This window comes from Phaenicophaeus curvirostris, chromosome 15 (genome assembly GCF_032191515.1).
Source record: "Phaenicophaeus curvirostris isolate KB17595 chromosome 15, BPBGC_Pcur_1.0, whole genome shotgun sequence".
Taxonomy (NCBI): domain Eukaryota; kingdom Metazoa; phylum Chordata; class Aves; order Cuculiformes; family Cuculidae; genus Phaenicophaeus; species Phaenicophaeus curvirostris.
The window spans coordinates 15006034-15032413 of NC_091406.1; the positions used below are offsets into that span (position 1 = coordinate 15006034).

At 41.1% G+C, this 26380-nt stretch overlaps 1 protein-coding gene across 10 annotated transcripts in view; it reads left to right on the forward strand.

The window, feature by feature from the left end:
• TENM2 (teneurin transmembrane protein 2) overlaps positions 1 to 19622 on the forward strand; it is a 596193-nt gene extending 576571 nt beyond the window's left edge. For all 10 annotated transcript variants that reach the window (XM_069869284.1, XM_069869285.1, XM_069869286.1 and 7 more), the window contains 6 exons: positions 4609 to 4784; positions 6360 to 6595; positions 11697 to 11993; positions 12868 to 14482; positions 16385 to 16515; positions 17739 to 19622. In XM_069869284.1, coding sequence (XP_069725385.1) covers positions 4609 to 4784; positions 6360 to 6595; positions 11697 to 11993; positions 12868 to 14482; positions 16385 to 16515; positions 17739 to 18500 — 3217 coding nt within the window. In that variant the 3' untranslated portion in view covers positions 18501 to 19622. The remainder of the gene's footprint in view (positions 1 to 4608; positions 4785 to 6359; positions 6596 to 11696; positions 11994 to 12867; positions 14483 to 16384; positions 16516 to 17738) is intronic.
• The last annotated feature ends 6758 nt before the right edge of the window (positions 19623 to 26380 follow it).

Here is a 26380-nt window from a genome sequence, read left to right on the forward strand (position 1 = left end):
TACTCAGATGCATCTGAAAATATAATTTAATGTGTATATAGTGCTGACACGTTGACTAGATTTTTTTTTCCAGTATCAAATAGGAAAAGATGCACAATGTTTGCCTCGGGTCAGGGGAAGTTAAGTATCATATTTTGGTCTAAATAGTACAGCCTGAAGTGCTGTCTTAGATGATTGGTAACTTTGATGAGGCAGCAGAAATAACTTACTTTCTCCCAGATTTGTACATAAATTCTCATAAGCATGGAGCCCTTAGATGAGAGGGCAATATAAATAATATAGAGGTACATAATACATGTATAAAATAAACTGTACATGGCAACTCTTACCCAGGTTAGGAAAAAAAAGCCATAAAATTCTATTCACTAAGATGTTAAAAGAAGATATGTATCTCTATATGTACGTTGAAAACCCTAAGAGAGGACTAGAAGTGAGCTACATGCACTGGAGATACTTATTACAAAATACCAGAAAAACAGAGGCATGTCCTTTAGGGGAAAAGTCTGTATTCATCATTATGCAATTTATTATGGTAGCTATGAGTTAATATCAATTGAAGATGAAAGAAATATTTAGGCAATGAGATTCTATGAGTTCAACAAAATAGTTTTCCGTGCCATTGCGTTCGTGGATTCATGAAGAGATAATCAATACCCAAAACAGTTAATATGGCAGCAGAACTGGAAAAGAACAAATGTCTTTTAAATAGTGAAATAATATATGAACTAATTTTCCTATGAAAAAATTATTTCAGTGCATTTATATCAACTAGACATGCACTCCATACATGTATTATATATATAGCGCCTGTGTATACGTACACGGTTCATTTGCAGTAGGAACAGGCAAGGATCTTGAATAATGTAACAGCTACCAGCACGCTCACTTGGGGTAATGTAAGCTTGGTTTTGGGCATGAAGCATGGATCTTTGAAGTGGGCCTCAGTGGTATTCCACTTGGTCTTGGGGGTGTCCTAAGGGAATGCTTCAGTTTTCTTCTCGAATCAAATTGGTTTTTATAAGGGAGAGAAAATAGGGACATATGTAAATGTATGTGGATCTGCAGCTTGCCCTTTTTTTGGTGTTAAGTCAAAAGCTGCTGTTACTCCTTTCTGCAATAATGTATATGGCACTGTCCTGACTACTCCCACCTACAAGCTGTCGAGAGGCACACATTTCAAACCTCAAAGCCCAGAAAGCTAGCAATGAAAACTGATAAGATATAGAGATGTCATAACGTCAGACATGGGAGAACAGCCTACAGCGCATTCTCACAAGCCCGCTGAAGGGATGAACAGGTCACATATGTGGAGCTACCTGGGAAGGTGACAAACAAATGCTCGGCTGTGTCTTACAGTTGAGCTATTCGTTGTCCTCCACGTCCCGTGTGTAGCTGCGTTGGCAGCCCAGCACATGTAAGCGGCCAGCTCAGAGCCGCTGGGCTGCAGGCACCAGCTCGTGGTCGCAGGCAGAGTTGGCCACCGGTGTTCGTGTCTGCCCAGGGTGCAGTGGCTGGTGTTACCCTGAGCTGTCCTGGGAACTATCATCTTGGAAACCTTTACCTGCTCAGGTAGACCTGGTCACAGTTAGCAACAGCAGCACATTAGTAGTGAATGCCATGAGAACATGGGTTTTCTAGGATGCTGGGATTGTAATTTTATAAATAGAAAAACCTGGGACAAAACCTTACTCTAACCGAAGTCAGTAACAAAAACTTAGTAGTTTCAGTTACATGAATCCACTTCATTTGAAGACACAGAGTTCCTTATCAGATGTGATTCATCTAGCCTGATGTTGGGTAATAGATTGTGATATGTAGTGGCTCCTTCTGAAGGAAATACCAAGAAGTCCCAGGTTGTGTAATGTATTTTCCATTGCAAATTTTTCATTTTTTTACTGCGTTAGACTGTGGTCCATGTCATGGAGAAGAAGGGTATAAAACCATTTAATTCCTGTGCAACTTTATTCTTATTGTGCAGATAAATGCCTGGGTGTTGTATTCTACTAAGCACTCTCACATACTACATAAATTAAAAAAAAAAATACATGACTTTGAAATTATGTAATACGTAAAAGGTTTATGTTTTATTAATTTCAGTCTTTATAAGTCTAAGGGTTTTTCTTAAAATAGGATTTTATTGATTTAATGGATAAAATAGAAATGCTTTCTTTATACATTGCTATTGCAGTGTGTATAATGTATCATTTGAGTGGTGAGGTTTTTATACATCTAGCTCATAAACTAAATGGTCTGCAGATCTTCATCGAGAGTACTTTCGCGTGTATCACTTTAAGCATGTTCATTACTTGCTCATAAACCCTTTTTATCTCTGCCACTGCTGATTTCAAATAGTGTGACCAGCACTGGGAAACATGCCCCATGGCAGAGAGCAAAACGCTGACTTACAGAAATAGCATTAGAATATTTTCATTTTTCTGTTTCAGTCTCTGTACATCTTCATCTATATTTACTCTTTAGACTGCCCTTGCACACTGAATGGCAATTTTCAGTGAGTAGCCAGCCCACAGCAATCCCCAGGAATTTTTCCTGGGTTAATTAAAAACCCAGCAATGTGAAAGAAGAGTTTAAATTAATGTCTCATTTGCATTGCCTAAAATATATTTGCTGATGGTGAATTTTGCCAGCCATTTTTCTGGATGTTCACCAAGGTCTGCATAGTCACACCGAAGCAGCTCATAGACTTTTCACGGTTGTCCTGAATAACATTGTCTCTTCTGTAACATTGACCCCTAAGTGTTCTCTTCCTCGCTCTGCTAATCACTAAATGTACTGAAATAGTCTACATACAGACTCTTATGATGTAACTTGTAATTAACATTCTGGATTTTTGAAACTGTCTGGTTTTTGTACTTTTTGTTTTTTCTTGCTAGATGGATCAAGTTCTTCTCTTATCTATACTTTATAAGTACTTTTCAACATTTTTAATGAAGACCTTTATATAGCCTTAACCCAACCCCTTTTCATAGTTTATGTCAACACACCATCTTTTACCCAGTATCTTCTTGATATGGTTAAACTTGAGATTTTTTTTAAGAAAAATAATGCTACTTAATCTTTATTTCATCCTGAACCACTTAAATGAACGCTATTATTAATCCTTTTTAGGTCACATGATGCTTTGTTTTATTGATTTACTTCTTTGCCTAATACTTCATTGGTTCTGGTAAGGCTTATTGCTCCACAGGTGATTTTTTTTTCCTTCCTCCCCATTATTCAGTAGAATGGGTGCAACCATTTGCAATGGATTTGAAAGGCATATTTAAATTACCCGAGGAGCCAATTTGTGTATTAATTACAGAGATCTGCTGTACAGTTCAGGTGGCCTGCTTTGAGATTTCTGAATGATTTCATTGTAAAATGTCCTGTTGAAAGCTCTGATTCTTTTTCATCTTTACAGCTAACCACAGATGTACAAAGAAGTCAGCTAGCTGTGTGATACTAAATGTGCTCCTCTTCTCTTCTGTTACTCTCAGGCAGTGCAATGGATTTACCAGTTCTCTTCCAGGCTTCCCGCTCCCTGGATTTCTACGTTCGAAGGATGACCAGTTGGTTTCAATCTCTACCTAAACTTTTCCCTTTATCTACACAGGACATTTTTTCTTTCTGCTGTTTAGAAGCATGGGCACTTGGTAGCGGCTGGGTGAGAGACTCTTGCACAAGTAGAGAATTGCAGCAGAGTGTCAGACTGAAATACTGATTTTGTTTCAGGACCCCATTTCTTGCCCTTAAGATCCAAGGGATTGCTTCTTTAGCATACATATGCACACAGATACGGAATGCTAGAGGAAAGGGAGAAACAGGATGATTTGGTTTCAGGCAGCATTCTTTCTTTCCCCTCTCCTCTGGCTTTATATCTCTAAATAAATTAAACTCAATAAACTCATGTAAAGGCCTTTTTATTTTTTTTTTATCTGTATGCCCCTGAAGCTTTTAATTAATCTTCTAAGGTATATTCTGAGTGCTGAGTGCTGCCCTTTGTGCAACTCTACCTATCCTGTTCTTTCACTTTTCACCATTCATCTCTGTGAGCCAAAAGATTGACCCAAAATGCACTCCAATACCACAGATAGTATCTAAACAAAATTACTGTGTTCTTGAGCTGATGGGGATTTTTTTTGTATGTTATGGCAAGTTTATTCTTGTTATGTCACTTAAGACCAGACTTACCACTTTCGACTAAGTATTCAATTGCAAAGGTGCAGTGTATGCAATTGTGTATTGTATGCATCATAAGTCCACTTCCGTAGAGCAAAATGCAACTATTAAAATACAGATGAATTTACTGATTATAATTGTTTGAGTCAAATATCACTATGTATTTCCATAGTAATTTAATTAATTAATTTAATAATTTAAAATATGCTAGCCTGGATATACACTCATGTAGTTGAGATCAGTATCTCTAAAAATTATTATTTCATCAGTACAGACTTTTTCAAGAACAGAGAAGTAGAAATGTCCAGGATGTTCTTGAAAATCTGTTTCACTCTGGGGTTTTTGCACAAATGTGGTGCATTATTAATAAATTGGGTATTGAAATGAACATATATCCTCACGTTTTTTTGCTCTTACTAACTTTTCTATTAGCTATGATCATGAAGGGCGTCTGACCAATGTAACACGTCCCACTGGAGTGGTAACTAGCCTTCATCGAGAAATGGAAAAGTCTATTACCATCGACATTGAGAATTCTAATCGGGATGACGATGTCACGGTCATCACAAATCTCTCCTCTGTGGAGGCTTCCTATACAGTTGTTCAAGGTACCAGAACACACTTCTCAGCACATCTCCTAACCACACACACAACTTGAGAACACAGTATGCAAAAGATTTGTGTCATTAGTATGCTCATGAGCAGGGGAAAAAAATAGAACATGTGCAAGAAAACTCCCATAAAGCTCATTCCTAAACTGACAGGTCTTCAGGACAGGTAAGGGACATTTCACAATCATGTTTCTGTGAAATATATACGGTCATTACCTGCTGGTGTGCGTTAGTCCTGCCATTACCCCTTGAGTCAGGTTCATTTTATCCACTCAAGTATTTCTCTGTATGTCACTGTAAAATTGGTTCTGACTTCAGTGCCAAAGAGGTAAAGTCTGACTGCTGAATGTTGGCTGCCTAGGTAGAAATTCTTCTGGGGAGAGATGCTCGGGTAGCTTCCTACTGCTAGAAATGAAACCTTCCAGATTTATGCACTCTCATTAAATAAAAAGTTAAACAGTAAGTGCAGTGGATGATCTTGAGCCAGAGTTAGCCCTTCGAAGAACAGCATTATGGCCCAAGTAGGGCAGGAGACATCAGCAACGAAGCGATTAAATGGTTGCCTAGAGCTTTCCAGCAGCACCCCAGCACCAATCTGATGAAGCAAAACCAGTCAGTTACCAAAGGTAGACTGAAAGTAATTTGGTTAATGATGGGGTTTTTTTAATTAAGATATAATGTCATTGGAATAAGAACATCATCAGCGAGCAATAGCCTCCTCGTGACACAAATGTCAACATGACACATCTGGTTACAAAGACTTTACTTCTCTTGTACCAGATGATTAATTATATAGATGCTGTCCTTCAGTCAGACAAGTATTGCTGCTTGGGTGACAGTTGCACACCGTAGCGCTCCATCCTGCCTGAGAATGGACGTGGCTGTGTCAAGCAGCTGAAGCTCTGTACAGCCATAAATGTACAATATTAATTTTAAAACTAATTCTTCTCTGACAGCCAGGAGGCTGGGTGTGAGTATCAGGCTCATGCACTCCCAGAGAGGTGGCAGGAAGGCAGGCAAGTAAAGGACTGTGGCTGAGAGCTTGTTCTGCTGGAGCCTTGCACCTTGAGGATTCAAAGCCGAACTGTAGTTATCTACAGAGCCTCTACTTAGAGACAGTTTTTAAGCAGAGGGCAAGAAAAAGAAGAGGCACATACTTTTTCCCACTCTTACAGCAGGTTTTTTGTTTGGTTTTGGTTTTTATTTGTTTTTTTTTTTTAATTTGTCCTGGAGTTCAGTGCTTTGTTGTTGATCCAGCAGTTCAGTTTTTGTTCATATTAGTAATACATTATGTGGTGAAAACATATCACTGTGCATTTTGATTCACAATTAAGACTAAGGGGAAAAAAATGAAATAAACGTAGTATTTCTGTGCAGGCTCACTGTTACACTACTGTTCTTTACATGAATCAGTAATATCTGTAATTTCCACCACAGTTCCACGTAAATGGTAATTGCAGGCTGACTTCATTTAACATCAACAGGAGTGCAATAAAAAACTAATCAAATTAAGCTATATGTTTTCTTTATGACTGGAGTAGCTAAATTATTTTCTTTTCATTATTGCTGTAGATCAAGTGAGGAACAGCTACCAGCTCTGTAATAATGGTACTTTGAGAGTGATGTATGCCAACGGCATGAGCATTAGCTTTCACAGTGAACCTCATGTCCTGGCTGGGACTGTGACTCCCACCATAGGACGATGTAATATTTCTCTACCAATGGAAAATGGTTTAAACTCAATTGAATGGCGGCTGAGGAAGGAACAGATTAAAGGCAAAGTGACTGTGTTTGGAAGAAAGCTCAGGGTAAGTAGAATCTGTCATTACGATAATGATCTTCTGTGGGCAGATGGTTTCCGTTTTGCAGGACATGCCTTTTCTATTTCTGCTTCTTAAAAATGTCTTTGGGATTGTCTTTGGTGTGACAGTCTGTTCTGTATTCGAGAGACCAGTTAACTATGTGGGACCCTCTGCTGCCGTCAGCTACAGAAGCTTCATTACTAAAGGTTTTCCAAAAGAGGTTGGTAAAAACATTTCTGCAAGTCGCTCTGCTTCTGAAGGTGGTGGTGGGGAAACCACTCACCATTTGTAAACTTGCTATAGCACACGTACCACTGTTAGTCCTGGGGAGCAAATGCAATTACAGTTTCAGCGGTTACTTTCTGCTTCTGTAAAATCCCCCTACAGATTCATTGAGACAGGCAGATTGGTTTTATCCCCTTTCCCAAATGGCACGATTGGAAAATAATTGCCATAATTACAAAGTCATAAGCATAGGATAAGAAAGACACTCAGGTCATGTAATCCATCCCCTGCCAAATTAAAGATCTGCTGCCGCCGGACTAATCCCATTCTGTGCTTAACTGGCCTGGTTTTCACCCCTTAAGTATCTAAACTTTCGCTGGCTACTTCAGTATTTACAGCTTTGGAAGGGCTTTGAGATACTGGGCAGAAAACAAACGTAGCACTGATTGAGTCCTGGTTCTTTTAATAACTCTTTCAACATCATTGGACATGTGATGCAGTTCTGTGTGTTCAAGGTGGTATGTTTAATATATGTAAACAACTGTGTAGTAATTCACAAAAAAAAATAAGATTGGGATGTTAAATTTTGGTGTTTTCCTATTGCTTAACATCTAATTCACAGTGCTGAATTAACCAGTCTTTCCTTATTCTCCCAAATCCTCCAGATGCATCTACTGGTGAGAGGGGGAAGGTTAGACAAAAAATGGAATAAGTTTAGCAGCTAATCCTTAATGACTAAATTTCATGGCTGCATAATTGATTTTTGATGTGTTGACCTGCAGAAGTTGAAAATAAGTAGAAAACAGATCAGCTCTGCATTTTGACTACGTGTTCAAAATAAAAATAAATGGGACCCTGAAATGAAATTGGTGTAATCCTAACTCTCAGTACCAAAAATTTAATAGAGGTACTTGTGGTAATTAGCTGAAGTTAAACACATCTCGGAGCTGAAACCTTGCCCGAGATGGGTTTTCTTGCATCGTGTTTATGCAAATCAAAACACTGCTTTATCTAGCAACACCTCAACATTTAATTGTCTGGTGTTAGTTCCTGTAACAATAATCACATATCCATTTAGCTCTTTTAAATGAAAATCACTATGAGATTATAACAGGTTGAGTGGACTGAAAATGAAATTTGAAAATGAGGAAGAAAGCATAGAATTTATTTGCATCTCATTTATTCTCATTCATCTTTATAACTTGCTCAGTGAAGGAAGCCGAGGCAGCGTGTGGGCACACTGCAGGGAGCAGGTGGCAGGCAGGGCAGCTACGGCTGAGCCAGTGTGAGGAACCATCTCCTCAAGCTCAAATTCAGAGTCAAGAATTACTGAAAGGAATTGTTGTTATAGAGTCACAGAATGGTTTGTGTCAGAAAGAACCTTAAAGATCATCCAGCCATGGGCAGGGACACCTCCCACTGGATCAGGTTGCTCCAAGCCCCATCCAACCTGGCCTTGAACATCTCCAGGGATGGGGCAGCCAGCGCTTCTCTGGGTAATCTGGGCCAGGCCCTCACCCTTACAACAAAACATTTTCTTCCTTAGATCTAATCTAAATCTCCCCTCTTTCAGCTTAAAACTGTTCCCCCTCGTCCTATCCCTGCACTCTCTGATCAAGAGCCCCTCCTCAGCTCTCCTAGAGCCCCTTTCAGTACTGGAGGCTGCTCTAAGGTCTCCCTGCAGCCTTCTCTCCTTCAGGCTGAACAACCCCAACTCTCTCAGCCTGTCCTTGTATGGGAGGTGCTTTGGCCTTCTGATCATCTTCATTGTCTCCTCTGAACTCACTCCAGGAGATCTGGGGTTGTTTAGCTTGGAGAAGAGGAGGCTGAGGGGAGACCTCATTGCTCTCTACAACTACCTGAAAGGAGGTTGTGAAGAGGAGGGTGCTGGCCTCTTCTCCCAAGTGGCAGGGGACAGGATGAGAGGGAATGGCCTCAAGCTCCAGCAGAGGAGGTTTAGGCTGAACATTAGGACAAAATTTTTCACGGAAAGAGTCATTGGGCAGTGGCAGAGGCTGCCCAGGGAGGGGGTTGAGTCACCTTCCCTGGAGGGGTTTAAGGCACAGGTGGACGAGGTGCTGAGGGACATGGTTTAGTGTTTGATAGGAATGGTTGGACTCGATGATCCGATAGGTCTCTTCCAACCGGGTGATTTTATGATTTTATGTCCTTCCTGTGCTGAGGACTCCAGAACTGAACGGAGGTGAGGTCTCACGAGATCTGAGTGGAGAGGCAGAATCGTCTCCCTCCATCTGCTGCTCAATCACGCTGCTTTGGATGCAGCCCAGGCCCATTCCCCTTCAGGTAGTGCTGCTACCTGTGCCCCTGGTGCCCCTCACCCCTCCTCCGGGCATGCTGAGCTGGACGTGTCAGCCTGGGCAAGCAAGCCCAGGCAGACTTTATTAAGCTGAGAAGGGAAGACCTGCACTTCACCTTCGCATTATCCCACTTACTGCCTGCTATAATTTTATGCACCATGCGTTCTTGTGGTAGTTTCAGTTAAAGTCTTGGTAAGATTCCTTCTGAAGAGCTTTTGTCACAGTGCGGCTTCACATATATAATTTTTGTTGCAAGACATCTATGCAAAGTGTGAAGGGCTCGTCCCTACGGCCGCTTGGTCAACAGCAGGCAAGGGAAAACCAGATGTGCACATAGATGGGGAACAAAGAGAAAGAGCTTGTAGGTAGGGTTCATAATGATACTTGTAATAGCGTTACTAATGTTCCCAGAAGAGTGGGAGTTAGTCATCCTGTTTGGGTTTCTATGTAATTAATGGGACACTACAATTACATGCTGTGGTTTTACTTATTTTGCAAATGAAAATGAACTTACCGAATTATCCAAGCAGGTGCTTCTTTATTCTCCAAGTGGTGTTTGTGTGTGCCCATAGCTCTTCTGTGTAATCATTTAAAAACACCTAGTACTTCATTTTTGTATGACAAAAAAACTTAATAACCTTTATGATGTTTTTGAGGAAAGAAGGATACCCGGAGTCAGACTTTGCTACGTGCAGATTACAGTCACAGTTACTGTAATGGGGGGAAGAAACCCCAGAAATCCCAAACCCCAGAAATCCCACCTGCTTAATGAAGCTTCAGAAATCTTAAAAAAAAAAAAAAAGCAAACAAAACCCCAACCAAAATACAAAAACAAAACCTGAAATCTAGTTCTTAATCTTTTTTAAAGACTTTTCTTTCCCCCCACCTTTTGCAAAATCTGCCTGTCCTTAAGAACTTGGGATCTTTCAGTCATACATTAATCTCTTAATCTCATAGCTAAATGGAAAGCTCTCTCCTGCTTCTCCAAGAGCCCTGTGTTTGACATGTCTCAGTCACCAGTGTTGAGCCTACATTTACACAACTAGAGTAACCAGTTGATGTTACTGATGTTAAGTTTCCCTTCCCTGGCCTTGTTTCCATTGTAGTGGAAGAGCAGAATATCATTTATTTTGCCAAGGTGTTTTTAAAAAAATACCCTATCTTTCCTTTGAGTCAGGGGAGAAGTTGTTGCTGGGATAACCTTCGGGAAAACCTACAGAAACGAGCTTTTTCTAATGATTTCCACTGAGGAAATGCAAGCTGTTAAAGGGCTAAATTTTATTAATGGAAAAAATTAGGTTAATGAGTGATAATTTGAAATAATTATTTCTTTACAAACACAAAATTGTATTAATTTTAAATATGCTTTCTGTGTAACTGTATTCCTGCAGAGTTGGTTGGGATGGGAATTGGGTTTACCCCTGCCAGTGGAAATATCTCAGAATAACTTTTATGTACTTGAGAAAGGCTCAGGGTTAATTTGCATATTGTTTGATGTGCAGTTTAATTTTGGATAAGAGAAAGCGTTGGTTAATCAAAGCTACTGTAAAATATAAGCTGAAGAACAAATTCCCAGAAACTGATGAATACTTTTTAAGTAGTCATTGCTCTCAAATTATATCTGATCTAGAGACTTCTACTTTATTAATGATGCATCTACAATTAAATTACTTAAGAAGCTTTATCAGATTACAGCATTAGCCTGAATTCCGTGGCTTAGCCTCCAGTGAAAGTAGTTGCATATCTCTCATTATAGCGCTCTCACTAGAAGCCTCTGCATTTGGCATTCTTATGTGCCTTTCTGTTTTGCACTTTTAGTAAAAAATAAAATAAAAAGAGAATCTGTGAAGCTCCTCACATGGTATTTTTGATTGGAAAATTGTAACTGAAAAAAATGGGAAATAAAAAAGAAAAATATTTAACCTAATTATTTAGCACTTTTGTTTCTCAAAACTAGATGTCTATCTTGCCCAGCCTTTATGATCAGGATTTTTAATCAGAAGAAATAAACCCCATCCCAAGTGACCAGGTTGCTGAGGGATCTGTTGAACGTTTGAGAAGTAAATGAAGAAAATATTAAATTAATTAATTCATGAGCAGAGTGTTGCAGCTACGGAATCTAAGCAGCTACATCTTAATGAAGACACAAAATTATACATTTCTTCTGTTGCTTTTGGAGCTGTTGTATGGAAAAAGGCTAAGAACTACTGATGGTGGAAGTAGAAAAATTACTTCCATAGAAAATAATTTGTTTCTCTGCTAGATGTTAACAGTCCGCTCTTTAAGACTTAGGTGTGCAGTGTCAGTTCTGACAATAAGGAAGCCTTTCTCTGTCAGCTCCCGTGTTGCAGGGAGGTGGAAAGTACCCTAGGAAAACAGTGCAAGTTGCATATTTGAATATACCTAGCAGTGCAAAGCAAAAGCCAGTTAAGAGGACAATGTCCTTCAACTTTCAAAAGCGTGGGGCAACGTAGTTCTCCTTTGTGCACGCTGTTTTCACACTGGAAATCTACAGAGGCGTAGTGCTCATTGCTCACTGAATACAGCCTTCTTTCATTCGATAGGTGCACGGAAGGAATTTACTGTCCATTGATTATGACCGGAACATACGCACAGAGAAAATCTATGATGATCACCGGAAATTTACACTGAGGATAATTTACGATCAGCTAGGACGGCCTTTCCTCTGGCTGCCTAGCAGCGGTCTGGCTGCTGTCAACGTGTCGTATTTCTTCAACGGGCGCCTGGCTGGGCTGCAGCGCGGTGCCATGAGTGAAAGAACTGATATTGATAAGCAAGGCAGGATCATCTCACGCATGTTTGCAGATGGGAAAGTTTGGAGCTACACCTATCTAGAAAAAGTAAGTGATGGTATTTCACCTTCTGACAAAGAGACAAAGCACTATTCGGCCTCATTTTAAGCTCTGTACATAAAAAACACACACAAATTATCTAAAATGTTATGTATTCCAGCTGTTAAGAATCCCTTTGTACCTGCTCTCAAAATTCCTTATTTTCCAATTAGTCAACTGAATTGGACTTTTTTTAATGGAAGAAGCTTTTTTCATGGTTTGTGTATTTTGATATTTTCCTGAAAGTGGTTAGGCTGCCGTAGAATGGCATAAACTCAAATTATGTTTATAGATTTAACACAATGAATTATGCTTAATTAAGACCAAAAACGCGTGACTAAACCTGACAAAAGGTTTAGGTAGAAACAGGTAATTAATCTCTAATCATTATTCATTAAATGAAAATATGGTAATGCACTTTTACTTAGTCTAATTAAGACACTTCAGTCATAGAAAAATGAATCAAAGTCGCATATTATTTTTCCCTTTCCCTTCTTTGAGTGTTGTTTCAAGCAAACAGGCTGATGTTTCACAGTAACAGTTGTGAATTACAACTGCTAGCAGAATGATAAATCAAGTCATTTATCCAACTCCTCTGCATCCCTCAGAAAAAAAAAAAAAGGAAAAAAAGAAAAGTCCTACTAAAAGGAGGGTAGCCAATACCTAACCTACACTTTCTCTGGAGTGGGAGGATATTGATTTCTGAGTAGCAGATGCTCTCATCCGGCAATATGACAATATTTCTGAGCAGCTTTGCACCCCTGCCTAATGTGTCTGTGTCTCTTTTTGCTCATTTAACGTTACAGCCTCTTAAGTAAACTCTTAATGCTTTCTCAGAGGTCATATGCTGAAAGATAGTAACGGTGGGTTTTTTTCCCTACAGTCGATGGTACTACTGCTTCAGAGTCAACGACAGTACATCTTTGAGTATGATTCATCAGACCGACTTCATGCTGTTACCATGCCTAGCGTTGCTCGGCACAGCATGTCAACTCATACCTCTATTGGCTATATCAGAAATATTTATAATCCTCCAGAAAGCAATGCATCAGTGATTTTTGATTACAGCGATGATGGGAGGATTTTGAAAACATCATTTTTAGGTACTGGCCGACAAGTCTTCTACAAGTATGGAAAGCTATCCAAATTATCTGAAATTGTTTATGACAGCACTGCAGTTACTTTTGGATATGATGAAACTACAGGTGTCCTAAAAATGGTGAATTTGCAAAGTGGAGGATTTTCTTGCACAATCCGCTATCGTAAAATTGGTCCTCTCGTTGACAAACAAATCTACAGATTCTCTGAAGAAGGTATGGTCAATGCAAGGTTTGATTATACATATCATGATAACAGCTTTCGAATCGCCAGCATCAAACCCATAATAAGTGAGACACCTCTTCCAGTTGATCTTTACCGTTACGATGAGATTTCTGGCAAAGTAGAGCATTTTGGCAAATTTGGAGTTATTTATTATGATATAAATCAAATTATTACTACAGCAGTTATGACACTGAGTAAGCACTTTGATACCCATGGGCGCATTAAAGAAGTTCAGTATGAAATGTTCAGATCCCTGATGTACTGGATGACTGTACAGTATGACAGCATGGGAAGGGTAACTAAAAGAGAACTGAAACTTGGTCCATATGCCAACACAACAAAGTATACCTATGATTATGACGGGGACGGGCAACTGCAAAGCGTAGCAGTCAATGACAGGCCAACCTGGCGTTACAGTTACGATCTGAATGGAAACCTTCACCTCTTGAATCCTGGAAACAGTGTCCGATTGATGCCTCTGCGCTATGACCTAAGAGACAGGATTACGCGCTTAGGTGACATACCGTACAAAATTGATGATGATGGATTCCTGTGTCAGCGAGGCTCGGATGTATTTGAGTACAACTCCAAAGGACTTTTAACAAGAGCTTACAACAAAGCTAATGGATGGAGTGTTCAGTACCGTTACGATGGACTTGGCCGAAGGGCTTCTTCTAAGACTAACTTAGGTCATCATCTACAGTACTTCTATGCTGATCTTCACAATCCAACAAGGGTAACTCATGTCTACAATCATTCCAATTCAGAAATTACCTCTTTGTACTATGATCTGCAAGGCCACCTCTTTGCAATGGAGAGTAGCAGTGGGGAAGAATATTATGTCGCGTCTGATAACACAGGCACTCCCCTAGCTGTGTTCAGCATCAATGGCCTCATGATCAAACAGCTTCAGTACACGGCATATGGGGAGATTTATTACGACACTAACCCTGATTTCCAGCTGGTCATTGGGTTCCATGGAGGGCTGTATGATCCTTTAACCAAACTCGTCCATTTTACCCAAAGGGACTACGATGTCCTGGCTGGACGCTGGACATCTCCTGATTACACCATGTGGAAAAACATTGGTAAAGAACCTGCTCCTTTCAATCTCTACATGTTCAAGAGTAACAACCCTCTCAGCAATGAGCTGGATCTAAAGAATTATGTAACAGGTGAGAAGTCTTTACATTTTTTGTAAATAACACTACAGTTTGGAAACATTTGGGAAAGAAATCAGACTTCTCCTTAGTAGACATTCGCGGAATCCTCCAATCAAGGTTGGACCATCTTCCTTTTTGTGCTGTGAAAAAGGTTGGCTAGGCCTGACTATTTGCTACTGCTCATCCTTGAATGAAAGGTGCTAAATGAGTAGCCACAATGAATTGGGGAAAGTAGGGGGAGGTATTTGCCTAAATACTCCATTTCAGCTGAGCCACAGGTCTCTTCCTATTAAACTAGTACTGTTTGAAGAAGTGTTCATTCTAATTTTATATAAAGAAAACTCAAGTCACCTACAAGGACCACTAGCAGGTTAGTTGCAGAATCAAACACCAGAACTGCTCAGCATCTCTTCCCTTCAGGGCTACTTTCAAAATTAACTGCTGACTGAGCCCATTTCGAATTAGCACCAAAAATGGATTTAATTAAACCTCTTTTTTCCATTTAACTTTTAATATGCAAACAGTCTTTAGTCTTTAGAACAAAAATCACCGTGTTTTAAAAAGTTATTTCCTCCTGAAAGTCTAAGAAATTTTATGGAACGTGTAGAGCTGAGAAAGAAAAACAATACGGTATTTTTGATCGCATATATGTGAATTGGGTAAAACTTGTAACCTTTTCTTAATTAGTAATAATTTTTCACTTAGTAAGATCACACAGTACTTGAACTAGCTGCTGGCAATTTCTAAAAAGAAAGGTAATTAATATGTCTTCAGGAAAAACTATTTTTTCAGAATCAAATATGCAGTAGACAGTAATTAAAGCAGTGATATCATTTGTTAAAAGGAGCTATCATAATTTTAGCAGTAATTTGAAGTTTAAGAAAAGCGTACATTTCCTTCCAAGAGAATCAAATCATGTCTCTGTTCAAATATGGAGTTTGGCTCACATGAAGAGGCAGCAGCAGCAGTACCAGAAGCCACCGCAGGCCAGCAAGGGGACAAGACCACTAGAAAAGACAGGAGAGATTTTTAAACAAAAGTGGGTGTGAACATAGATCCAAATCAAGTGAAAAGTGTCCCCTGGGTTCCCACACCACTTCTGATCTCCATGACAGCCAGAAAAGAGAAGTGAGAGAAAGAAATGTAAAATGGGGTAGTGGGGTTTTTTTTGTTTAAAAACATCATTTTGATAACTCAAATATATCATTAGCTCTTAATACCTGCTGAGTGAGAATTACTGTTACTAATCTAGTAACTTAGCTTTTTGAACTAGATATGAAGACAGAGTTTTACTGTCAAATCCAGAGCTGGAACTTCCCTAAGCTCACCCCAGAGCTGAGCTGTAACCCTCCCATGCTGCTTGCTCCTAGTTTTCTGTACTGGGCCTGGAGGGATGGGGAGAATATTCATGCTACCTAAATATAGACATCTGAATTACAAGTTGAGCTTCTTGTTGCATTTAGTGGAGCCTCCCGAGACCTGATGACAGCTAATGGAAATAGAAGCCAAGAGAAATCTGTTCCAAAAGGACTTTGCAGATGTTACCAGTACTAACCTAGTAAAATACCATTTTACAATACAGTTTAAAAATAGCAGTGGCCACATCAGAAGGTGTCAGAAATGGGACAAGTATTGCATATAGTAAAATAATAATACGTGTTCTGTAATGGAAAAAGAATGAAAGAGGAGGTAGAGTCCTGATGAACTATTTAGGGAAAATTTAAAGCAATATATTCTGTGCCTGTTCACAGCGGATTACTGCAGTTCTGTAAAGTGCCACTCTGTAATACAAAGTGTAAGTTCCACTGCTATGTGAAATTAAGGAGGTCAAAGATGGATTTCCTAAATGTTTGGATTTCTTGTAATTATTTCATGCACTTCTTTCTCATTTGCCTGCTTACTTCTGATTTTTAGATGTCAAAAGCTGGTTGGTGATGTTTGGATTTCAGCTTAGCAACATTATTCCTGGTTTTCCTAGAGCAAAAATGTACTTTGTGTCACCTCCGTATGAGTTGTCTGAGAGTCAAGCATGTGAAAATGGACAGGTAGGCAGAAATATGAAATTATTTTTCTTGATAAATTTGCCTCACTCTATGAACAGAATGTCTGACTCTTCTGTAGTTACCACAGAAGGCCAGTACTTATTTCAGTGTAAAATGTGAGTATAGCTCAATTTTATATTAATGAACATATGCTTTTCTTACCAGCCTTTGCTGTTATCATAATTACAGTGTCATTAGTTTGTCTCTTATTGAGTTCTTCCCTGATCAGGGAGTTGTAACTCGATTAACTTGATTAGCAATGACAAAGGGAGACTTTGTTTGAGTAAATTATCATCTGGTGTACCTTTGGTAAAACCATCCTAATAACATATGTGTTTCAATAAACTTAGGCTGGTACTTGCTGTACTGCTAAGAAATGGCTCCTTTTCTCATCCTGTCATAGGATTTCTCATAATTTTTTGTCTGACACACAGTTAGAGGCTTTAGTTTGCTACTCCAGTTATTCCTGTTAACTTCAGTTATGGTGTTCATCCTTACTCATCAGATTAAGGTGGAAAATTATATTTGCTTTCCACCTTTATAATAAATTCCAACCCACTTAATGAACTTTAAAAGAGTACTAGGCCAATTTGAAAGTTAGTCTGTGCCAGGCTCACTTCACGTTTGTGGTAAGACAGGTGAAAAGGTCATATAAACCTAAACATAATACTTTCACAGGCTTCCAAGTCATTTGAGAATATAAATCCTCTCTTGAGGAATTGCTTTGGTAGTTGGAGCTCAAATCTCTTCTGTTTTCAGAAAGGCTTGCCTTCAAAAGCATCTTAGTTGTATACACTGATAGAAATCTCTGGACAAAAGTGTCCAGAACTTGCGAGCCATCTTCTAATAAATTCATTCTGTTTGGTTTAAGGTTCAATTAAAATTACACTAGGGTTGAGTTTTACTTATTCTCCTAACAGATATCATATAATTTGCCAAAATTGATATTTGTGGTACCTATATGCCACAAAGGGTGATTAATGAGAAATAATTTATTTGGTATTACTGACAGCAAAATAATTTGCCAAATGAGTATTTACCTGATTCTGAGGAGGATATGTATAGGCACGGGTACCTCGGGGTGGTCTTCCCATAGCTTAGAATTTTTCACTGCATGGCTATCCTTTAAAAAGGAAAAACAAAGATTAATACTGGTCTCTGAAATGAATAATTTCAGATCTATATCTTCTTTGGTGTCTTTTTTGTTCTGTTTTTTTTTTCCCCAGCTAATTACAGGAGTTCAGCAGACAACAGAAAGACACAACCAGGCTTTCATGGCTCTTGAGGGACAGGTGATATCGAAAAGATTACACGCCAAAATTAGAGAAAAAGCAGGTCACTGGTTCGCAACAACCACTCCCATCGTTGGGAAAGGAATCATGTTTGCTGTGAAGGAAGGCCGTGTAACCACTGGCATTTCCAGCATAGCCACGGACGACAGCAGAAAGATTGCCGCTGTCCTTAACAGCGCTCACTACCTGGAGAAAATGCACTACAGCATCGAGGGGAAGGATACCCATTACTTTGTCAAGATAGGCGCAGCTGACAGTGACCTCGTAACCCTTGCGATGACCAGCGGGCGGAAGGTCCTGGACAACGGAGTCAACGTCACCGTCTCCCAGCCCACTCTCCTCATCAATGGGAGGACTCGAAGGTTTACAAATATTGAGTTTCAGTATTCCACCCTGCTGATCAACATCCGCTACGGACTGACCCCCGACACGCTGGATGAGGAAAAGGCCAGAGTGTTAGACCAGGCTCGGCAGCGAGCCCTGGGATCAGCCTGGGCCAAAGAGCAGCAGAAGGCACGGGATGGCCGAGAGGGCAGCCGCGTATGGACAGACGGAGAGAAGCAGCAGCTTCTGAACACGGGAAGGGTTCAAGGTTACGAGGGATATTATGTCCTGCCCGTGGAGCAGTACCCAGAGCTAGCAGACAGTAGCAGCAACATCCAGTTTTTAAGACAGAATGAAATGGGAAAGAGGTAACAAATTAACCTGCTGTCATCCTTTGCTGGATGAATCAGTAGTCATAACTGTTATCTCCTCTCCTAAGGAGATGAAGACCTAAATGGGGGCACTAGGCTGAGCTACTTTGGGATAGTAAGTGGCAAAAAAGCTCATATTTTTTGAGTTAAATGCTACTGTTCAAGTGATTAAAAACCACATCCTGAAGTGGACTAAAGCCAGACTGAAAACTCTAACCATACAAATTTAAAAGTACCCCTAAAATATTACCCACTTGTTCTGGGTCTAAAGAAAAACAAAAAGAAGGCCTCGTATTGTATTACCTCACTCCATTCACACGTGAGCAAACTAAGAAATCCAAGTGGGCCACTTTCACTAACCAGCTGATGAAACACAGATGATTCAGACTGCTTGTTTGATAAATATCCAAGAGGTTTTCATTTAAAGCAAAATACAGGTGCATTTAAAACATGACTTTGGGGTGATTTGTGTGTAGCAACTGGAGGACAATGAGAATGCAAGTGAGAGCGCACTGGAAATAGTAAAGAAAAATACTTTTAAGAGTAACAAAACCACACTTGCACTCTGACCCTCCACTTGTCTGGCCTGAAGCTTAACTTATTCAAAGAGGGCAGAGTGTAAAGTTACATTCGAAATGGTGGCTATAAATCACTACAAATAAATTTCATACTCTGTTTGTCTTTGAAGATTTCCATTGTGGACAGTATAACACAGTTACAGGGTGTAGTCTGTTTAGATTCAGTAGTTTGTTGGTATCAGTTCCAGTAGAGCTGTGGGCATTGTGTTACACTATTGCAAATGGGCACCACGTCAGATCACCCTGTACATACATCAGCCAGAAGGCACAATCACTGTTTCAGATTTAAAAATTATTAGTGTGTTTGTTTGGTCAAGAAACTGAGACAATCACATTACGGTCACCACAAAAAAAAAAAAAAAAAGAAAAAAAAAAGAAAAAAGTCTAATAAGAACTTTGGTACAAGAACTTTTTTGTAATATACATGTATGAATTGTTCATTGAGTTTTTATATTAATTTTAATTTGCTGCTAAGCAAAGACTAGAGACAGGCAAAGATAATTTATGGCAAAGTGTTTAAATTGTTTATACATAAATAAAGTCTCTAAAACTCCTGTGAATTACTTGTCTTCCATTGTAAAATCTTTAAAAAAATGGAAAATTATTAATGTTTCGCTATCACCTAATGCAGACAGCATCCTGTATGTTGCAATAACTTGCTGTTGTACCATGGATTCTACAGAAGGGTGGTCCTTTGATCTGTGGGTAAGCAAAGTCCTACATACACATCACCCAAAACTCTGTTTAGGACACAGCAGAAAGCTGGTAAATGCTTTAGTAATTCCGTATCCCCACCTCACAACTAGCAACCCTCAGACTGCCATGTTTCAATTCTAGAATTAGTTTAATTGCACTAAAGCAACATCCAGACAGTTTGAAAATGCAGTAACATGACATTAAATGGAACATGGAAAGCTGTGCTGTGAGCCAGGAAGTCTCCATGCGATCTGTCTTTGGGAGATTTCTTATTGCTTACCACACTTAGAAATGGGAGTTAAGATCAAAGACCCTCTCCTAAGCAAACAGACACTCCTGATGATGTTAAAAGGGAACCATCCATCAGCTGGAGCCCTGCTGCTTTCATCTCATTTGAGTACGGAGCTAGGGAGCTCTACTTAATTTTGAGAACAGTTTTGCTTTTGGGCTTGCAAATGAGGATTTTAATGATTCATGATATCGACAGAGATGCTTGAGTTGATTATGGGCATTAATTCACTCCAGGGCATTTTTAAAGCGGAACAGTTCAGGGGCTGTGTTGTGTAACACCAACAGCACTCAGAACACGTGTCTGATTTCTGGTGTACAAATGAGAACCATCTCATTCTGACCAGAACGTTACACCTATGTGTTTCCCTATGCACTCCCTGGAACCCCAAAGCCCTGTTCCTCATACTCCGAGGGATGAGTCTGGGTACGCTCTTAGATTAAGTCCTGCATGGCCATCCTTGCAGGCATTTTTCTGTGCTGATGGACTGGAAGTGCTGTTGCATTATCAGACTGCAGGCGAAACCTTGTAATGAAGAATTGTTACTTTTTTTTTTTTTTAACAGAGGCATGAAACATGAAATCACACGGTGGAGATACTGTATTTTCATTATCGCAGTCTTTCTGGGTTACCCTCGTCCTGTACTGGACAGCTGCTTAGGTTAATTTTTTTAACAAAATTCTTCTTGCAGTTGAGAAGATTGAAAGGAAAATCTTTTGCACAGTCCCTGATGTCCTTTATTCTGTTACCATTCTCCCAAAGCAGAAATTCTTCAGAATTAGAGATTCTGCTACTTCAAAAGGAAACTCAGTTAAACTAAAAGTCAAATACCCTTTTTAAAGCTGATTGCTACAGGAAGAGGTGCAACACACTAGCAGGGAATGCACTCCCTACCCAGCTCCTTTGCAAACAATTTATAGATCAATGGGATGTTCTTAAATGCAACTGTTGAAAGCGGTCCAGGCGTGCTAGCTACATACTCACCAGGGGCCATATATCCAGGGCTACCGATGGTTTCCAAAGGCTGTATGCAACTCGGCACCAGTCCCGTGGAAGGCCCCAGTAATAGACTTACCTCTTGGATCCAACTAACTCTTGTGCTGAACCCAACCAAGGCCATTCCCAACCTTACCTCTCAGCTCTGCCAATACATTTTCTTTGTTTTCATAGAGACTCTCTGCCACATTTAGCAGTTTGTCTACGTGGGCGAAGTCTCCCAGCCTGTCCTTTTGGCAAGTAAACCATAGTATGTCCAGTTACTTAGAAATTCTTCCGAAGTGATTGGAAGAATGACTGTACTCTGTCACTAGGACAAAGAGCTAGACGCTCTGGCAAAATAGCTGACTTTTAGATGCCATACTGAAGAGCTTTTCACTTAACGAAGCAGGGAGATAACTGTACTGATGTGGCCATGGCCAGCCGCTAATTGCCTCCTCGGCTGTGGTTCCATCTGACCTTCCCCTGTTTCTTGAGATATCTTTTTGTCCCTTTTTCTTTCTACAATCTCGCTTTCCTCCTTGCTACACTTTTCCATATGGAATAGGTGATTAACCTAAAGCAACAGCAAGGAGACATGAACTAGGATCCTTCTTACGGGAGAGTAGTTGAATGGTGGCTTTAACAGTGACATTGTGACTGTCCCCCCAACGGTGACCAGGAGAGGCCGAGGGCAGCCGTGTAAGGAGCTGGTCTGAGCAGCATCCTCACTATGGGAAAGTGTGGTACCTGAGCCCAGGCCAGTTCAAGAGCTATGAACCTAGGCTTGCCCTTCAAACTCACTCGAGTGTAAGCTGAAGTGTCTGTAGAGCAAACACAAATCCCAGGTGTAGAATCACCATTAGAGTGCATTGCCTTTCTTCCTACTGGATTGCTGTAACTGAAGATATTTGGTATTTATAACCTTGCGTTTCAGCTTGAAAAAAACTGTTTTGTTTCCTGCTTTAGCCCAAAGCCTGGGGGATTTGGCTGCTGGTGAAGGCGAGTCGCTCAGTACATTCTAGTCCTCACCACCACTGTTGTTCTGCCTCTTGAGGTTGCACTCCACAGCATTTTGGCCGCATGATGGCAGTTCTGCCCATGAGATGCTCACAGGTTCTTTGCCTCCTTGCACCGCCTTGCCCACACCAGTCCCCCAGCAGTGCCATTAGCCTTCCCTCAGTGTGTCCCCAGTAAAGGCACCAACAGAAGATCCTCCTAAAGCTGGGCCAGACCAATAGATCCACAACGCTCTCATGAGAGCTAATGTGGAGGAGGAAGCATTTAGACCTTATGTTTTTTCTTTGCTACCTGGGGTGCAAGGGCTGACACACATACACACACCGGGCTCTGAGAACGTGCAGAGCCAGTCTGAAAACTGCAGGGGAGCATACATTCAGTATTGTTAGTTTTCACCTCCCATCCCCGGTTAAGTAGTCTCTCAGACACTTCTTGCCAGAAATCAACGTACCAATGGCATTCTGCCTCTGTAACACTACCCTGTAAGACCTTCATCTTCACACAGCTCAGGTTCATCATCGCTGTAAGAGCAGAAGAGCTAGCTATCCCTCATCTGCACTGGACGTGACTGTAGTACCTCCTCTGGATACCCTCACGTTTGTTGGTTAAGAGTTTCCTGTGCAAACAAGCATCAACCTTCCCCAGGAATCCCAGAAAACCACACCAGAACTGAGTGCCACTGAATAATTTGTGTTAACTGCTTTGTGTTATAATTTCTGTTGGGTTGACCCTTTTTTCCCCACAGTCTTGCAAACACTTCTAAAGCAATCCATGATGTTCAAACATGGGAATAATGTTCTTCATGCCATTTTGATGCTACAGCCCTAGGAAACTCAAAAGGTCAAGTTTCTGTCACTGTATCGTACTGTACTGTGTTCATCTGGTGATCTTTCACGAAAACCACATGTTAAGGTCAGTCATATGCTCAAGTGGCCTTTCTTTTAACTGTGCATGTGTTCAAAGGTGAGACCTTACCTTACAAACTAAGATAGGATGACATTACAAGTCCTACACCATCCAAACACTAAGAATGAGGCCCTTAATCTCAGTAAAACCAGATTTTTTTCTAGAAGAGAAGACCTTTTTCTCCAAAGAGGAAATAAGAGTCCATATCCCATGGAAATTTTGAATGCAGGATTGAGGCTTTGTTAGCCTGATACAGAGTGTAACAGGCTCCCTGGCTTCAGCTAAGTGGGGTAATGAATAGGCACTGACACCACAGTGCCTCTGAGTTTTTCTGCCAACAAGGAAAGTTCCTTCCCAATCTCTTCAGGTACAACCTCCAGCAAAAAGGCTTCTTATTTACAGTTATCACTTAGTTTAAACCTTACTCATTGCATTTGAAACCTGCCACTCCTCTGGAATCAAACTAGCTTCTCCACGTCAGTGGCACCAAGTGCCAAGGGGTGCATGCTCACAGAAGAGCTTAAAACTGCGTCATCATCCACCACAGTACGGTTGCTGAGGCAGCTACAAAAGACATTTTACTCACCAGATCTCTGAATTAGCAGAGAGAACTTAGAGCCTCACAGTCACTTTCATCCCACAGAGAACAAAGAAGGAGTGCTGGCTGCCACAGGTGGCTCTATTAGGCAGAGGCTGTCACAGGAGGCTCCTGGCATTGGTAGGTACCAGTATACATATTATATGCTATAACTACTTGTTTCAATCCATAATATCCAAACAAAGCAGCAGTGCTGGGCGGAACTAAAGTTGCAGTCATGAAGTGTGTGTCTACAGCAACGCTTGACAGGTAAGCTACTAGGAAGAGCAAGTAGTATCTAACCAGCAGCCTACACTGGCTCACACAACAGCCATCACAACATGCTTTGCAGCACCCTTGCAGCTGGACCCATCACACTAATGGGCTAAATTGATAATTTCAGTCTCAGCTGACCAAGAGCTCATTACAACAGCTCAGCCTCTACCACCACCAAAAATGAATAAAAACCTAGAGGTGGAAAAACAGGTAGCCGGGCAGATCACACCAAAGCCAGTCATTCAGCCAGATGACCCAGGAAAGGAAACAGTTTGTCAGAGAAGGCAGGATCTCAACCCTGCCAGCCTCTCCCCCACATTGTTTGAGTGGCTGCCCGTGAGCACCTTGCATGCTGCAGGATGGTCAATCTCTGCAATCACCTCAAGAGCCACTTCTTAATCTGGGCAATGTGGGGTTTGCATCGGGGCAAGAGTCACTGCCCAAACAGATGCCCATGGGCTTCAGTTCATCTGCAGGTGAGCACGTGCCACCAGCCCTGCTCAGCCTTCCCCACACCTCCTGTGGCAGGAGTGGGGTATTCCTCTTTCCAGAGGTTCTGCAGTAGCTCTTCAAATTACATTTCAAATCTAACAGGTTGGGCTTTCCCTTATTTTCTTGTTCGTTAAAGTGTTTGTGTAGCGTCTAAACCTCTGCTGAGGATTCAGTGGTTCTGAGGTTAGAATTGGGCTACTTGTGTGGTGTTTCTGAGCCAAAGAGGAAAAAAAACAAGTAATAAAAGTAAAATGTGGTAAAAACGCCACGGGAGAGAGCTGTGTGCCAGCTTTCAGAGAGAAGCAAGTGAATGCAGCCAATTTATAAATCTTTAACAAACAGGATTTACAATGGCAGTTAAGCCATCATGAGTACAGAAGGTGGCCGGCAGTATACTGTAACGCTGTCTGTGCTGTGTTAGAGCAGCTCAACAGCATTGCTATTGGAGAAATTATATTTACAGAAGTTTTACATCTTTAGATGATGGCTTCTGGCAGGCTTTAGTCTAATTTCACGGTTGCATATAAAAAGAAAATCTGCCAGTAGAATTGTGTTGGCTGTACTACTGCCTGTTCTACTGAAGCCCAGGCCTTGTGACTGGTACAAATACCTCTCCCTCTCCAAGGTTCGTTAACTGAAGCAACCACGTAAATAAAAGTAAAACATTCAGAAATATTACTCAGTGCTATAAACCAGTAATCCAACTATCTCATTTCTAGTGTAATAATCAATAATTCAATGAACTCTTCTTGATAAATCAGACTTTTTTATCTGTCAAAACTTCTTCCAAGAGATAAAAATCAGATTCCTGCTTGCCTCTCAGGGCTGTAGCAATCTTTTTTTGAAGGCATCCCCATCTTGGGCTCTGCCTGGGACAAAGCATCTTAGGAGGAGAGTTTTCACACCTGACATAGCACAGAACCCTTATTAAAAAGAAGGGGGTGGTATGGCTGGAGGCTGGCAGAGGGCTTGGACTCCAGCTTTCTTTATGTTTCAGAGTAGGAGGATGAGTGAGGCTGCCCTGCTGCTTAGAGTGGGGGCTCAGAACCATGACCAGCTGAGTTTGGAATGTCTGCAAGGATAAAGACTGCAACACCTCTTGGGGTGATCACCATGTGGCCATTCGGCCTCGTGCCCCGTGTGGCACAGGGGATATCCCTGCTGAGCTGCAGGTACCAGCACCACCTTGTCAGACTCGAGTTCACTTCTGGCTGAGACAGCGTGCTGCTGAGCAAGCGAGACACACAGAGATGGGAAGGGAAAGCATTGGAGAATTTTCTTCTGCCTTTGCTGGTACAAGCAGTCTTGTCCCCTTTGGGCCCTGCCATGCCATGGACAGCAATGACCCTCATGATGGGCACATCCCTGTGCTTGCCCTTGGCACTGCTGATGTGCCACTGGACAGACTGCCAAGGTGCCCTTTTCCCATCCCATTAGCACCTTGCTGGGCCACAGCTGGCTCATGAGAGCCTCCTTGGCACACCTTGCCCAGGTGCTTCCACTTGAGAGCCAACGGCACTTGTCCCTTCACCATTCATTGCTACCAGCTGCTGCCTCCCACTCAACTGCTGAAACTGTTCATTAACATGAATGGGAGGCAGAGGTTTCTCAGTGCCTCATGCTAAACAACAGAAATCCCACCCGCAGTGCCCTGTTGTTGCTATCATAGCGTAAAATGAGCCCCAACAGAAAAATCACATCTGTCAGGTTACAAACATAACGCATTTTAGCAAAACTAACTGTATTTCACTCCCTTTTCCCTGGGTCAGGCACATGCTGAGGTCCCAGCGGCGCCTGTACAGCTCCACTTCATGGTGGTACTTGGCCAGCTCATTCTGACGTGGCTTGCTGATGGTACAGCGGTGTTTTTACAGCTCGAGACTGATTACCGGTATGAGTGCACATGAACACATTTCCTTTTACCAGCCCGTGCACGTGCAGGCTATTAACCTCCTTGTCCATAGCAAAAGGCACTTGTCACACTTGATAAGAACAAGCTCTGGCCGTGCTGCATCCCATGCTCATCCCACCACCCCAGTCTGCTGCTGGGAAATGCCTGCACGGGGTTAGAA